The following is a 14,802-nucleotide window of genomic DNA, read 5'->3' as shown; positions in this document are numbered from 1 at the left end:
TTTGCAAGGAGAGTCTTTTGAACTCGTTAAACAGGACCTTCTTGACAAAAAATCTGTTGAAAGGAGCACCGGATTTCCTCCACATTTGCCATTCCTTATTGTAAATGGAGTAATTCTTTCCTCGGGCCGTATCAATCGGTTAATGGAAGTTGGGTTTAAAGTTATATACCCAACCATCTTAGATGAAGGTCACCCGTTTGTAAAACTGTTCCTTGAACACACCCATGTAAACCATTACCATCAGGGCGTTGAATAATTAAGATAAGTTTTGCAGGAACATAATACAATACCTAAGCCAAGATCATTGCGCTCCATCAAAGACTATTGCCTGAGGTGCAGAGAATTTTAAGCTGTAACTACGCGACCAATCATGTCAAAATAACTTGAGAAGATACATGTCTACTAGTGTCCTCCCTTCACAAATAATGGCGTTGACTACTTTGCACCTCTTTATGTAGCGGTCCGTCGTACTATTGAAAAATGGTGGGGATTCCTCTTCACTTTTCTTACTACTCGGGCCGTCCATTATGAGATAGCTACATCCTTGGACGCCAAATCTTGTGTTATAGGAGTTGAGCGGTTTGTGGAATTGCAGCTGACATCGCTCACAGAGGTATAAATTGGAGGTTCAATCCACCGAGCGCACTACATCAGGGTGGTATCTGGGAGAGTTTGGTACGTAGCTTCAAGCGCGTGTTGTATACTATTCTTGGCACGCGTTGCCTCGCATCATTTGTATCGTACAGCATGCTCTCAATTCGCGTCCTTTTATACCCGTAAGCGCTGATCCGTACAATTTGAACGCTGTAACGCCCAACCACTTTCTATTAGGAGAATCTTCTACCGGTATCCCTTCTCTGGTCGGCTATAATGAATTTGACTATCGTAAACGTTACGCCTGTGCGCAGTCGTAAGCTAATACGATCTAGTCCGTTGGATCAGAGAGGATGTGCAGACGCTGAACCAACGCTCCAAGTGGCAGACGCCTGCCGCGCAACACCTTAAGATCGGTGGCTTGGTTTGGACAGCTGAGGATACCGACCCTAGAGGGCTGCTACCCTGCCGCTCGGGTTGCGGATCTTCGTTACCGATCCGATAGCGTCGCACACTCCGCCGTTTCACGCACGTCGACTGGTTCACTCGTCCGCCGGCTTGCAGAACTTGTACCAGTTTTCCCAAAATGTTCTTCCGGGCCGGAGGATTTTACAAATTAAATGAACGAATTTCAGCCAATCGAGAATTCCTAATCTTTTTAAAAAAATCAAATACGTTCTAATATACGTAGACAGATCCGAAAAAGTTCATTTAACCTAATTTTAAGTAAATATAACTACGATATTTACCAAAAAAAGATGGTTTTTGGCCTTATAATTTTAGGTTTTCTAGACAGTTGTTGACTGGTTATGGACCAATTTTGACGTCTATAACATCAGACAAAAAACAAGTAAAAGAGCATCAAAAAGACCTTGCCGTCTAAGTCCCGCTTGTCACTTTGAACTTTGTAATGCTTATACGTTGTTGCTTTGTACGTTATAAAGCTAATACGTTGTTACGAATCGAATCTTCCAGACTACAGTTGCCGGGAGTTACACTGAGTAATTTGAAACAATCTTTGTATGTTCTCTTGTCTATTAATTGAGAGAATTCCAATTTAAAACTTTGAATTTCAATAAGAGCAAGAAATTACAAAACCTTATCGCACTAATAATGAAAGTCAACTACTTCATCAACTATTTTGTGAAATATTTATTGCAAAAATTTGTATATGCAATTGTATGGTTTGACATTCAATTAAAGTTTATGTGTTGACATCATAATTGAAATTTGTTGCCAAACTTCATTAATGGACAGCTACTGAAGATACGTTTTCTCTGCGAAAAGAGACGGATTTCAAACAGCTGTGTTTTGACCACCTGTTGGATTGGAGCCAGATGCCAAGTTTCCGGCTGACGCTGTAGATGTTTCGTTGAAGTATGAGAGATAGAATTTTCTCTGGTCACTGGAGTGGTGGTCGAATGACCTGTGTTCTTGTATGTTGAACATGGGCACACGGGCTACATATACAATGAGAGATAGGGCTTCTTGTTTCAGTTGGAACACCATTCCTTCCTGTAAATGGAAAAGATAGAAATTAGGCAAATTAGAGAAAAATAACTGGAATAGTCAAATATCATAGACAAATCACTTTTGATTGATCGAATTCGAGTAACTTAACTTTAAAGTGAAGTAAAAAAAATGCTCAAAAGAAAAGTTAAGTGCCGTGCTTCAACTACGTTTCAATCTCCTAGGCCGACATGCCGTTTTCTAGTAACATATCCCCTCGATTATCCCCCTCCCCCTCAAAATAAAAGGAAAACAGATTAATTTTTGATTCCAATTTTTTGTTTTTTGAAGGCTGCAACATGAATGAGCTTATCACTTTGCTGTCATTCGTTAAACTTTAGCTGAAAGAACTTAAAAGCGTACTTCAAAGCCACAGTAAATTGTACACTATAAATACACTGACTTGAAGTGGTCTATTAGGCACAAAGTTTGACACCAATTCCCAGGAATTCGACATCCCATGGTCCGTCACAACTGGTTCTGGTTTGAGAAACTTCTCCAAGAAGGCGCGAGGGGTGAAGTTGAGAGTGATGCAGGACTGTAGGTGTTCCAATAGGTCTGATTGTCTGTATAGGTGGGTTTGTCGGGTGACCCTTAGATACTTTAAGAGGGCTCTGGCCATGCTGGGCCAAATGGCAACTGCTGCGTCTCTGGCAGAGAGGGTTAGCATTGAGCGGGTGTCATTGTTGTCACAACGTCTAAAACATTTCAAAGCTTGTTTTATTTCTATCCGATTATAATTCTATCATGTTCACAGGGAGCGTTGCCTATTCAAATTCGAACGATAGATTAAATCTAAAACTAGCTCTGAATGGTTAAAATTGGGTTCTATAAACCGTATATGAATCTTTTCGATGAGATGGGAGTTATAATAATAATGATACGTTCGTTTTCGGTTAATACTCAAGTACAAATTACTTAACAAATTTGATCAGTACATTTTGAAGAGCATCAAACCAAGTGGCCGCTGAAGGCTTATCGCCCAGCTACAAATTAGTTGTAGAAATTTGTGGCTAACTTTTAACTTGTGGTTAACTTCTGCTATTATCATGATTTTCACTGCATTTGGTATTTCGAAAACTGAGAGAAATGAACAAAATTTCCGTCGTTATCTTTTAGGAAGAAATATTTTAGGAATCTAGACCCAGGTAACCAAGATGCTTCTGATTTTACATATGTTTCATTCATGATAAAAAAGACAATTTGATTAGTCTAGAAATTTTCTAGTTAGAAACTTTCTAGTTTTGAAGTACCTTTTGCAGCCATATTAAACTCAAATGCGTGTAATGTCCGTTCAGTTTTAACTCTTACACTAACCTTATATGGTAAAAGGCCTCCTCTACGGCTACTGTGAGTCTAGCTCGTCTCTTGGCGACCTTGACCTCGTACTCTTGTTCCTCGTAGAACCTCTCGTTCCGACCCCACTCACGCCTACGTGCAGAGGCCGCCATTATTGCACGCGAGTTCGAAATGAGAGAACCTAAACATTTTTTCAAACTCTTACGGGCTTCAATCAGGTTTGCAATTGGTTAGCAGTATCGGTAATTTTGTGACAGAACTGTTAAGAATGATCTTTTATCGGTTGCGGGGCTGCTTTAAAAATCAATATCAGTTTATTGTGGAACTTGAACGTGGTATTATTCGCATTAAAACATTCACGTGCGCATTTTAAAATGCCGGAAGTCTGCAGTGCTAGAAGTTCCTGCTTAGCCAGAAGTTGTCTTTCGTTGACTTTCGTCATTCTAAAACCTGCGCATTTCGTGTTTTAAGCATGGTTACGTGACACATTTCGAAATTCGCTTCGCGGCTCTCGATAAACGACAGAAGTTCTTAGTAACTTCAATCAGAGTCACGTAAACATTACTTAATCAGACGCAGATTAATCTCCTGCGAAACACTTACCACTCTTCCTAATCTAGATGTTCGATCATAATAAGGTTCTGAACTCTCCGCTGTCACTTAACTGGTTTAAAAGACATAAAACATCCGTAAATTAATATAATTAAATGGCCCTTCAAATATCCGCTAGACTCCTGTCGGCACACTTAATATAAACAATAGCCACATAACTTTTGAGATAAAAATTTGATTTTACCAAAGTTTTCTGTTGAATAATAAAATAAGAATAATGTTATACAGCCGGATTAATATCGGTTGTTTACTCGTTAATAATGGCACGGAATTCAGTAATGATTTTTTAAACTAGTAACCAGGCACCAGATTAGTTTATGTTTGACTGTTTTTGGTTATAAAAAGATTTACCATTTGTCCTATTAGCATCTGTTGAGCTCTGGCCCATTGGGCTCCCAGCCACTGAACCCCCTCCTGGAACAACACTGGCACCTCCTGCACCCAATCCACCCCCAGACTGGTTGCTTCCGGAACTCTGCTGGTTTCCCGCTGTTGTACCCTGGCCAACTTGCGCTGCGGAAGCGGGGGAGGGGTCAATGTCGTACACCTGGTACTTAGTGCCACTCCCCCCATTACCGTTGGCAGTTTGGGACGGGTCACTTTTTCGCGAGGGGACCTGTTCAATAAGAAAATTTTCATGGAACTATTGTTTAGACCTCTATATATTTTTTCCGCTTTCGACAGGATTAATTACTGGAAAAAATAACCAATAAAACAAAATTGCTCAAAAGGTTAACGCAATGTGTTAGAAGGTTGAAAGAGAACAGCCTAATGTAAATTGTACATAAGATAAGCTTGACAAGAAGCTCTAGTTGTTCAACGTATACCTTTGGGGGGTGGGGGTGTCAGCAACAGCTGCGAGAGTAAAGAACAATTTGAATACGCTAAAATAGCATTAAGAACTGGTTGATTTCACCCGAAAAAAATTTAACTCATTTATATATTGCTTCACAATATAATGAACCAGCGCTGTAATTTTACTTGTGATGAATATTCCTACCTCTTATCAGGTTAGACAAACTATCATCAGTTAGTTCAAAACGAGCATTTTTTTGTTAACACGTGGTAAAATGGAAAGAAAACTTTTTCCGAACGATTCCCAGATTCCCAGATCGGGTAAGCAGATACGAGGTTAGGGTGATTTGTTCACCTTTAGCAGGTATGGATTATAGACAGGGAAGTCGCGATAGTAGTGCTGAAGTGTCCATAAAGCACAGTTCTGTATACTGAGTCTGCCCACTGAGTAGAATCTGCTCTCTCCATCTGTGTTACGCACCACCTACTCAATCAGAACTCATCATTAGATGGGGACAGGAACACGATCACTTTATCTACCTTGACATTTGTAACTATTTTCAGAATGGTACGAATCCTTATGATAAACAAGGAGGCTCAGTAATGTGCGTTCGCACATAATGTTCCGACGCCGCTCATAATCATTTTCGGCTTAATTGCCTGCCAAATGAGGAAGGGATAGAAAATTTTTCAAAATTCAAGTGTTTTTCGAAAAAAAAACTGGCGTTGGAATAAAAAAATTTCGTCCAAATCAAATCATTCCGTGGAATTTACAAAAACGCCGCTTTAGAGGGCCATGGAGATTTGGCACTCTTCAGAATACGACGCAACACAACCAACAAAATTAAACAGTAATAAAAAACATTAATAAAATCCAAAACTCGATGTCTATGTATAGGAAAACTTAATGACAAAGTCTAAATAGCGTCAGATAAAACCTACACTAAAAAGATTAGTTCATTGTTCATCACTAGAAAAGATGTGGAACCATTCCTTAAGGAGACTCGGTAACACCAAGAGAAAAACTACAAAAGCGGCTAACTTAAAAACAAACGCTCAAAATTTTTGGAAACAATTGGATTCAAAGTAATGAAAACCATTAGATATGAACTGAACTCTTTAATTACGTTTGTAATACGATCATTTTTAACTCCCTTAGATAAGACATAGGGACCTGTCAAGATTTTTCTGATGGGTCTAAAAAACAACAAATACAGAAAAACACAAAATCTCAGCAACATTTTGCGAGAAACCGATGTCGAAGCCGTTATGTCCATAATGTTTGCCCTATGAAAAATAAATGTTTCTCTAAGCAATTTTTGAACACAAAAAAGATAACATTTGACCATTCCTTAATGAGACTAACAAGCGGAAAATAAAACAGCAACACTATAAATAACGTTGGTATTTTTCCAAAACGATTAAGTTAAAGGTCATGAGAATCATTAGCTATAAGTTGAAATCAAAAATTTGCCTTTTCCATTCCTCTAAGCAAAGCCATTGAAACTGTTTTGATAAGAATTTGTCCTAATTTTACCCAAAAAAAACGTTTGAAAAATGTTAGCAACGTGATAGTTGACCGTTTAATTAAGGAGATTGGGTAACAATTAGATAAAAAGGAACAGGAGATGCAAAGTTAAAAAATACTTTAATTGAAACAACTTCTTTCAAAGTATAATTATCAAATAATTAAAATTATTAAACTGATTCTATTTTTCCTCTAATTGAAATTTTTGAGACATGTATTGAATCCGAAAATGTCATACGTTAAAAAAATGACGTCAAAAAATAGAAAAACCGGTGTCACAACCGTTATAACCATAATCAGTTCAGAGTAAAAATTAGTTATGTTTAACTGCACTTTTTGTGGTGCCAATATGGAGTGTGTAGCCTGTAAACAACGAGAACAGGTAATTAATGAAATAAGACAAAAAATAACAGAAGATGCAAAGTCAAGAAAAACTTTTTTTGAAAATAACTTTTCTAAACTCATGAAAACCATCAGCTATGAATTCAAATCCATAAATGGGTTTCAACTTTCCTTCAACTGAAGCCACTGAGACCTGTTGTCAATTAAAGTTGTCATAAACTTACAAAAGGAACCTCAAGCACCGACAATTATCGAAAAATAGAAGAATAAATCATCTTTTTTTGCAAAAAACCGGCGTCAAAGCCGTTAAAACCACAAATAAATTTTAAAAAAATTCCATTCGGTTGAAAAAATATGCGATTCTAAAAGTGTGATATCTGAGCGGTGACTAATAAGACCGGGTACCAAAAAAAAACAGAAAAATGAAAAGATACAATGCGAAAAAATACTTTTTTTCAGAAAACAATTAATTTTGAAGTCATGAAAGTTTATCAGGTGTATTTTGTAATTTCTTTTGTTTAAAGTTGTTGTTTATTCATGCAAGGAAGCCGCAGAGAACTGCCAAAAAAAGAATTTGTCAAAATTTTAAAGAAAGAACATCAAAAACAGAGAAAAATCGAAAAACAATTTTTTTAAAACGGTTGTCGAAGCTAGTAAAGCAGTAATCGTATCACTAAATAAGATATCTCCAAATGCAATTTTTGTTGACACTGAAATCAAAATGATACGTGACCTGTGATTAATCAGACTATGTGAAAAATAGACGAAAAGAACAGAAGGTGAAAGATTTCAACAAAAATTACTCTACATTTCTTGAAAGAATTATCTTTAAGGTCATGAAAACCATCAATTAACAAACAAATCGGTCAACAGGCTCATGTGATGCTCCATAACAAGCCATTGAATCCTCTTATAATTCAGAAAATCTCATACGACTACAAGAAGATTGCAATTAAAGATAAAGTGAAAAAATATTCAATTAAAATCTAGTGAACCGTGTCGAAGCCGTTAAAACTATAATCCATTCCTATAAAATTATATGTTTAAATGTGCTTTATTTGTGAACACACATAAGTGAACAATCTTTATTTTGATAATGTGAGAAAACCAGAAAAAAAGAATCTGAGAAATGAGCAAAAGTTTTTTTGCAAAACTAGGAGTATCGAAGCCGGACAAAAATTTCTTGATACGTAAAACCGCAGTAGAAATGAATATTTAACTGGTTAAAAAATTCATTCCTTTTGTGCTGAAATTAATCTAAAATTTGACGAAAATAAGGAAAAAATATTGGCAAAGCTCTATAATCCATTGTTTATTTTGGAAACAAATGATTTTAAAAGTCAAAACGACAATAAGCTTTCGAATAAAAAACAAAACCACTACTTCGCAATTGTTTATGAAGCCAATTAGACCCATCAATAGTGAGCCTTGACTTGAAATGTTTTTGTCTGTAATGAACATAAAAAAGGCAATAATTTTTTAAGGAAAAACCACAGCAGCTGATTACGATCCAGATTATTTGTGAATTTTAGAATTCAACGATTACACCAGAAGCCGCCCTGGTTTTACTGTTCGTTCATTATAAACACGCAGTGATTCCGTGTGTAGTAGCTATAGGTAATTTGACAAAAATTTAATTTATCAGAGAAAAATGATGCTGTGTTTATTATCATCGAGTTATATTAGCTACAAACCGGCAAAATTTCAAACCGAGAAATCTTACAAAAAAATGGAGAAATAAAGTGGCCCTCTGTTGAGGTGAAGCAAATTGTGTCAGCATTTGTTAGGTGTTCACTTCCGGCATATTTAAGCAAAATTGACAAAAGGAGATTTTTTCTTGCAATTTTCGATGAAAAAAGGCTGATTGTTTGAAGTTTGTAGCGAAAATTTGAGCCCAAAAATAAGATGAAAAATTTCATCAACACTCTTCCATTTTTAGAGAACATACCAACAAGACTTTTTTAAACATTTCAAACATGTTTTTATCAAAGCTGACAAAATTATAGGCAAAAATTTCGGAAATTGTGAATAAAATCAAAGGAAATCCGTCTATTATTCACAAAATTTTAAAACTCGTTAACTCGCTGAAACAAAAACGAAAATCAAAAATTTTTTAATTCCATATTCTACGCTGGACGGGCTGGCTAATGATACCACTCACAGCTCTGTACGATGTATATATCAATCGGCCAACATTGACTGAACAAAAAAACCCATTCGAGTATATAGTTCATCCCCCCACTAAAGTGGGTCGGAAAAATGAAGGAAAGTCATGAGAAAAATTTGAAATTGAAATGGTTTGAAGTTAGATCAAGCTTAATTCATGTCTCCTCTTTAAGAACATAGAAAGTGAATTCTGTGTCAGATTCAAATAATAAACTATTATAATTCACAACTCTGTTGTATAGATGATGATTACAGTGTTTGTCAATGATTAATAAATATAAAACATTACCCCCCCCCCCTCGGATTTGAACCATTGGTGCCAAAATGAAAAGGAGTCTGATATAGACATATTGTTAGACTGACCTTGATGATGAAGTGAGTTTTGAGGTGTGACACTTCTAACATCATGACTGCCAAGTAGTGAAAGAAGAGAAGGGTATCTGTCACTGTGCTGCTCACATTCAATGCACCCTCGTACTTCACCCTAGTGTTATACAAACAACCCGTACAAACTAAAATTTCAAAAACAACAAAATTCAAAGTTTCGAACGCTTCCAAATTTTAAAAGCTTAAGTTCAAAAATAAAACACACGGATCGGTTTCAAAGATATGGATCAACGCGGAACGAAAGTTGACTTGAAAAAGGGCATATCGGTGACCATTCTGAATTCGAATATGTTTATAGAACGTTCGCCTGGCTTTCAGCTCTAAGCTATTGTTTACCCGTACCTCACTTTCATAGAGAAATTCAGTAATTAATCAGATGTTTTCAGAAACTATTCAGTACTGATTCAGAGTCTGTTCATGACACATTTTGCTCTAGCATCCTCTAATTCAGACTCTGAATCAGATTCTGTTTCTTTTTTTCTGATTCAGACTCTGATTTTTTTATTCAAAAGCTGAATCATTCAATCAATTTTGTTATGATTAAGACTCTGAATCATACTCTGATTTTTGTCTGAATTAGGTTAAAGTCATAACTAATTTCGTGAGCAAGCTTTATAAACTTGATCATAATCAGCCACCCCGGCCGATGTACCCAAATCACGCAAATCTAAAAAAGACTTTTCCAAAAAGAAATGGTTTCCTTATCAGAAATTCATTCGAACAAAAGCTTTATCGCAAATTTCTTGTCTGTGAATTGTTCCTCATCGTTCAAAGTCAAATAACAGAGTCTTGTGATCACAACGAAATTGATAGAACACTCTACTTTCTATCAATCATATGTCAGTGTATCTAAGCAGTTTTTGCACTGGTGCCTTGTCTATTATTGTTTGTTTGTTTGTTCACTTACGACTCATCAGGTGTTGTGAGGGTGATTGCGTAGAAGCACCAGAACCCAATCAAGATACACCCCAGCAGCAGCAGGATAAACGTCCTCACCTAGCACACAACTAACTCTGATTAAATTTCCCAAGCAAATCTACCTTTTTGGTTATTTTTACTTCATCAGTAAAACAAAAAAGGGAAGTCAAGATATAGGCACTTTCCCAGGTCTGAACATAAGCATTTTCTGTCTGGGATCTCCACCTGGGTAATCAATTGTAATATTCATGCTAAAGACTCACAATACTGTTGCATGGTAAATTGGCTCTGGGTCTTCTCAGGTGCAGTGCCCAACAACCCACTGCAAGTATGAACACTTTACACGTCATGGTCAAGTAGATGGAAGTACACAGTTCATCACACCTGTAAACAAAAATACTTTAATTGTTTATCATCAAAAAGATATCAATTATGTTAAAGCATTATGATTGAAATATATGTTAGATATTATCAAAGAGAAGATAACAAAAGTTATATTTTAGTGGTAAAGAAATTAATCTCGTCCTGAATTGCATTTGCCTTTTAGATATTGATGGTTAGTGAAGGTCAATCAAATAGAAATTGACAATTTTGTTCACCAATGCTGTTCTTACTCATATCAAAAGAGTAGCTATGCAGATATCTGCTTATATCCTCCAACATATGAGCTTTCCTACCAATCAAAATACGATGCATTCTGTTGATCTTCAAATATTTGCAGTTGTTTCTAATTTTGCTCACGTGACAATTCTGTCGCTCCATAGGAAAGAGGGAAGGAGGGCAAAGAGGATTGGGGTTGCCAGGGTTGCCACCACTGCCACTGTAGACACAAATGAAGGAAAGCACCTAAACAAAGTCCTCAATTTATTAACGCCCCAGTCAAAACGAATGTTGACCAAGGAAAAATTTGTGACAAAATTGCAATATAGCCCCCCTCCCCCCCACTTGCATCGCTATGATAAGCCTCTCGTATTGTGTAGACCGAAGGAGAAAGCTTGATAATTCAGGTGACGGAAGCAAAAATACTCTAAAATTCTCTAATGAAAAAAAAACTAAGAAAACTGAGGCGTAAAATCTAACTTACGTATCGTAAGAAAACAACGATGATCAAAAATTTGAATCCAAAAGAAATGATGTTCTTTCAAGATTTGTTGAAATAATTCCAATTATTCCAGGACTAACTACTGGTATTTCCAAAACTGTTGAAATATAACCGTCTTAATCTCCCAAAACTCCAAAAAAGATAACCTTCTAAAAGGTTGACCAATGCAGCAGAAAGGAACCCGGGAACAGTGTCTTAGCATGCGAATGAGCCTCTTTTGTTTGTGACTGCATTTGACGGCACTGAAGCGAGAGCACAGCTTACCTCTGACCACCAAACAAAAAAAGAGATCCAAACAAGGGCAAATAATTTCAAGAAAAGGGGGTAGAAACAAAAGTGGGGTTTCACTCCGAAAGGTCACAGACAGTCGCATGAGGCCATTTTAGCGTAACGAAAACGACACAGAGTTTGTTAGAGGAATGTGCCAGAAAGAAAGGGGAACATGGACTAGAACAAATCAGGGTAACGACAGGGCAGAGAAAAGGAGTGGGGTTAGGCGCAGGAAACAAATAGGCATATAAGGCCAGGTAAACACGGAATAGGGTTCGCGCAGCAACAGCGGCAAAAAAGGGTTGCGATTATGTGTAAGGGCAAACACGATGGGTTTCGCGCAAACGAGCTGGTGGAGGAGCTGGGTAAAAAGACAGACAGAAAAATCAACATGGGGTGGGACTCCCACAAAAATAGGGGCACACAGAAGGTGGGAGTTAGTCTAAGAGAAAAAAGAGGGGCTCAAAAGGTTTGGAGTGTGGATAAAAATAGTGGCACACAGAGGTTTTAAGGAGATTTGAGGCTCGCGGGACTCAACTCCTCAAAGAGCTGGACCCCAGTTGGTCTTCACACCGATGCTCTGGTCTTCATGGCTTGGAATTCATTCCTGACTAACTACCTAAAGCTCCGGCCAAAATGGAGGTGCAGAAAGGGGGTAAGGGGAAGGGCGAGAGTAAAAACTGGCAGACGGGGGGGGGGGGTGCACTAACTGGAGGGTAGAGGTCTGCACAACACAGAAACGGGCACGCGGGATGGGGGCACTGAGAGGGTTGGGGGTAAGGCGAAAGAAAGGAAAGGGCACCCGGTTTGGGAATCGTGCAACAAAAAGGACCGAGAGAATTGTGAAGTTAAACACGAGAAAGAAAGCGCGACGGGTTGTGATTCAAGCAACAACCTTGGGCACAGAAAAAGTTGGGGTGATGCAGAAGTTGGGGAGAAAAAAAAATAATATGAGAACAGAGAGGGTTAGGGGCAGTATACAAGAACGTAGAGTTGGCAGACAAAAACGACTGAAGCAAAGTGTTGAGATCATGCGCCAGATTGAAAAAAGAACACAGGGTGGGAGTTGTCGCCACCATAAAAACATAGAAAGTGGATAAAGTGCAAAAAAGGTGGCGGAAAACGGGTGCGTTAGCGCTTGAATAGCATGCCACAAAAGAAGAAACCAAACGTCAATCCTAAAAGTTCAATGTAATTTCAACAGTTAAAATTACGAACTTTAGTTGTTAGGTTTATAAAACTGAGGTGTGGTATCATTCTGAGATGAAATTTACATTTGAACATTTTGGTTAAGGAAACTATTTGAAAAGAAAATTGCTTGTCATACAGAAGTAGCAGTGGCTTCATACGTTTTCCAAATGGCTTTTCTCCAAAATTTATATTGTGGGAAGGACAAAGAAATATAATTGGGGAAATCAAATGTCTGCAAAAAGTTCGAAATAGCAGAAAAACAAAAAATTATGTATTTTGAGACTGACTTAAAATTGACTGCACAAAATCAATCATTGGAAAATATCTAGATGACTGAACTATATGGTCATGTGCTTCTTGTATTTTTATTGAGTTAGAAAATATGTGTACTTTATGATATGGCGCTGAAACTGGCTTGTTTGCTTTATTTAACCTGCGTCTGCTCCTTTTTACGTTCATTTTTTATGCAGTTTTCTTTGTTAGTTTTTAGTAGAGAAAAATGGAGCTAAACAACGCTACAGGTGCTTATTTTTGTTCCGACCCCTCTTGAGGGGGGAGGAACTATATACTCAAATAAATGGGTTTTTTTGCTAAGTCAATTTTCGCCGATCGATATATTCATCGTAGAGAGTTGAGACTAGTATCATTAGAAAGCTCGTCCAGCGTAGAATATGGAATTAAAAAGATTTTTTTAATTTTAGTTTTCTACAGGGAGTTATCGATGTTAAAACTTCTGAGAAAAGTAGAGTGAATTCACGTTGTTTTTATTCACATTTTCCGAAATTTTTGCCAAAATTTTCGTCAATTTTGGTAAAACTTGTTAAAATTTTTAAGGAGAGTTTCGTTGATTTTTTTAAAGACAAACAATCATTGTTGATTATTCTGGTTTAATTTTTTTGGTCAAAAAATCTGGATAAGTATTTCAAAGTTCAGCCTTTTTCATCAGAAACAGCGCGAAATAAATTACTTCAGTCCACTTTGATTAAATTGCCAGGAGTACACCCCCAAACAACACTATTTCAATCTTTGTAGACTCAGAAGGGGGCTATTCCAACAACAACTTCCGCTGAGAGTGCTTTGTAATTGAAACTTTGACGTTTTTTGCTAACTTTACTCGTTGATTATCAAAAATGCAGATTTTAATTTTGAGTTTTCAACTAAAAAATTATCTCTATCTACAACTTTCGAAAAATCAATTGTTCCTAACGGACAATAAGCATTAGCAGGGCTAGTTTTGGGCCAACCTTGGACTTTTACAATCCAAAAAGAATTCGGATTGTAATCAGTCGGTCTTTTTTTAAAAAAAAACCTTTTTTAATAATAAAGAAAAGAACATATCAAATCAAAGCCCAGTAGTGATTGGTCCAGATGGCATCCTAAGCAGCTCCATGCTAATGGATTTTGTTTTTTACTTGAAAGTTTATGATCGTTTCGACTTTTAAAAATAATTGATTTTTTAATAAATAATGGCTTAATGAACTTTTCCTTTTTTTTCCGTCCTAATTTAGTCATTTGTAGCTTAATGTCAGCAAAGAAAGAATGTTTCTTCATTCTATTGATTTAAAATTTAGTCTCGATTGCGGTTTTAAGCCTGAAGATATTGTTTTCTGGCTTTGATACTACTAGATTTCTGATTTTTTTGTTTTTAAAATATTGCCAGTTTTTCACGTTTTCTAGTCACATTATCACAATATTAACAGTTCTCATATCACATTATTAGAGTTCAAGATAAAAGTGCAATTAAACATATTAAAATCCTGAAAGAAAGAGATTATCGACTTTAACTGTCGTTTTCACTTTGTTGTTTTAGTCGTATGAAATTTCCTGTATAGTGATAGGTTGCTATGACTTTTCACGGAACAATAGATGAGCCAATACTTTGAAATTAGTAGATAGCTGATGGCTTTCATGACTTTGAAAACAATCGTTTTCCAAAACTAAAGACAAAAACTTTTAAACTTCGCCAGTTTGTTCTTTCTATTCTTCTTTTTGTTACCTAATCTCGTTAATCACAGGTCAACTATGAATTTATGGGTGTCAAGGGAAAGTGCCAAAATGAATTGATGTCCCAAAATCTATTTTTTGAAAG

The 14,802-nt window shown here is 36.7% G+C and overlaps 1 protein-coding gene across 1 annotated transcript in view; it reads right to left on the bottom strand.

The window, feature by feature from the left end:
- Positions 1-1,644: 1,644 nt before the first annotated feature.
- Positions 1,645-14,802, bottom strand: part of LOC142342960 (uncharacterized) — a 114,012-nt gene continuing 100,854 nt past the window's right edge. Inside the window, exons 5-13 of the mRNA XM_075394640.1 lie at positions 10,892-10,996; positions 10,414-10,534; positions 10,140-10,228; positions 9,209-9,329; positions 5,165-5,293; positions 4,366-4,630; positions 3,421-3,583; positions 2,507-2,801; positions 1,645-2,109 (exon numbers count right to left, since the gene is read on the bottom strand). Coding sequence (XP_075250755.1) covers positions 1,891-2,109; positions 2,507-2,801; positions 3,421-3,583; positions 4,366-4,630; positions 5,165-5,293; positions 9,209-9,329; positions 10,140-10,228; positions 10,414-10,534; positions 10,892-10,996 — 1,507 coding nt within the window. The 3' untranslated portion in view covers positions 1,645-1,890. The remainder of the gene's footprint in view (positions 2,110-2,506; positions 2,802-3,420; positions 3,584-4,365; positions 4,631-5,164; positions 5,294-9,208; positions 9,330-10,139; positions 10,229-10,413; positions 10,535-10,891; positions 10,997-14,802) is intronic.

This window comes from Convolutriloba macropyga, chromosome 7, assembly GCF_964194025.1.
Source record: "Convolutriloba macropyga chromosome 7, txConMacr16.3, whole genome shotgun sequence".
Classification (NCBI taxonomy): domain Eukaryota; kingdom Metazoa; phylum Xenacoelomorpha; order Acoela; family Convolutidae; genus Convolutriloba; species Convolutriloba macropyga.
This window is presented reverse-complemented; position numbering and strand designations above follow the sequence as displayed.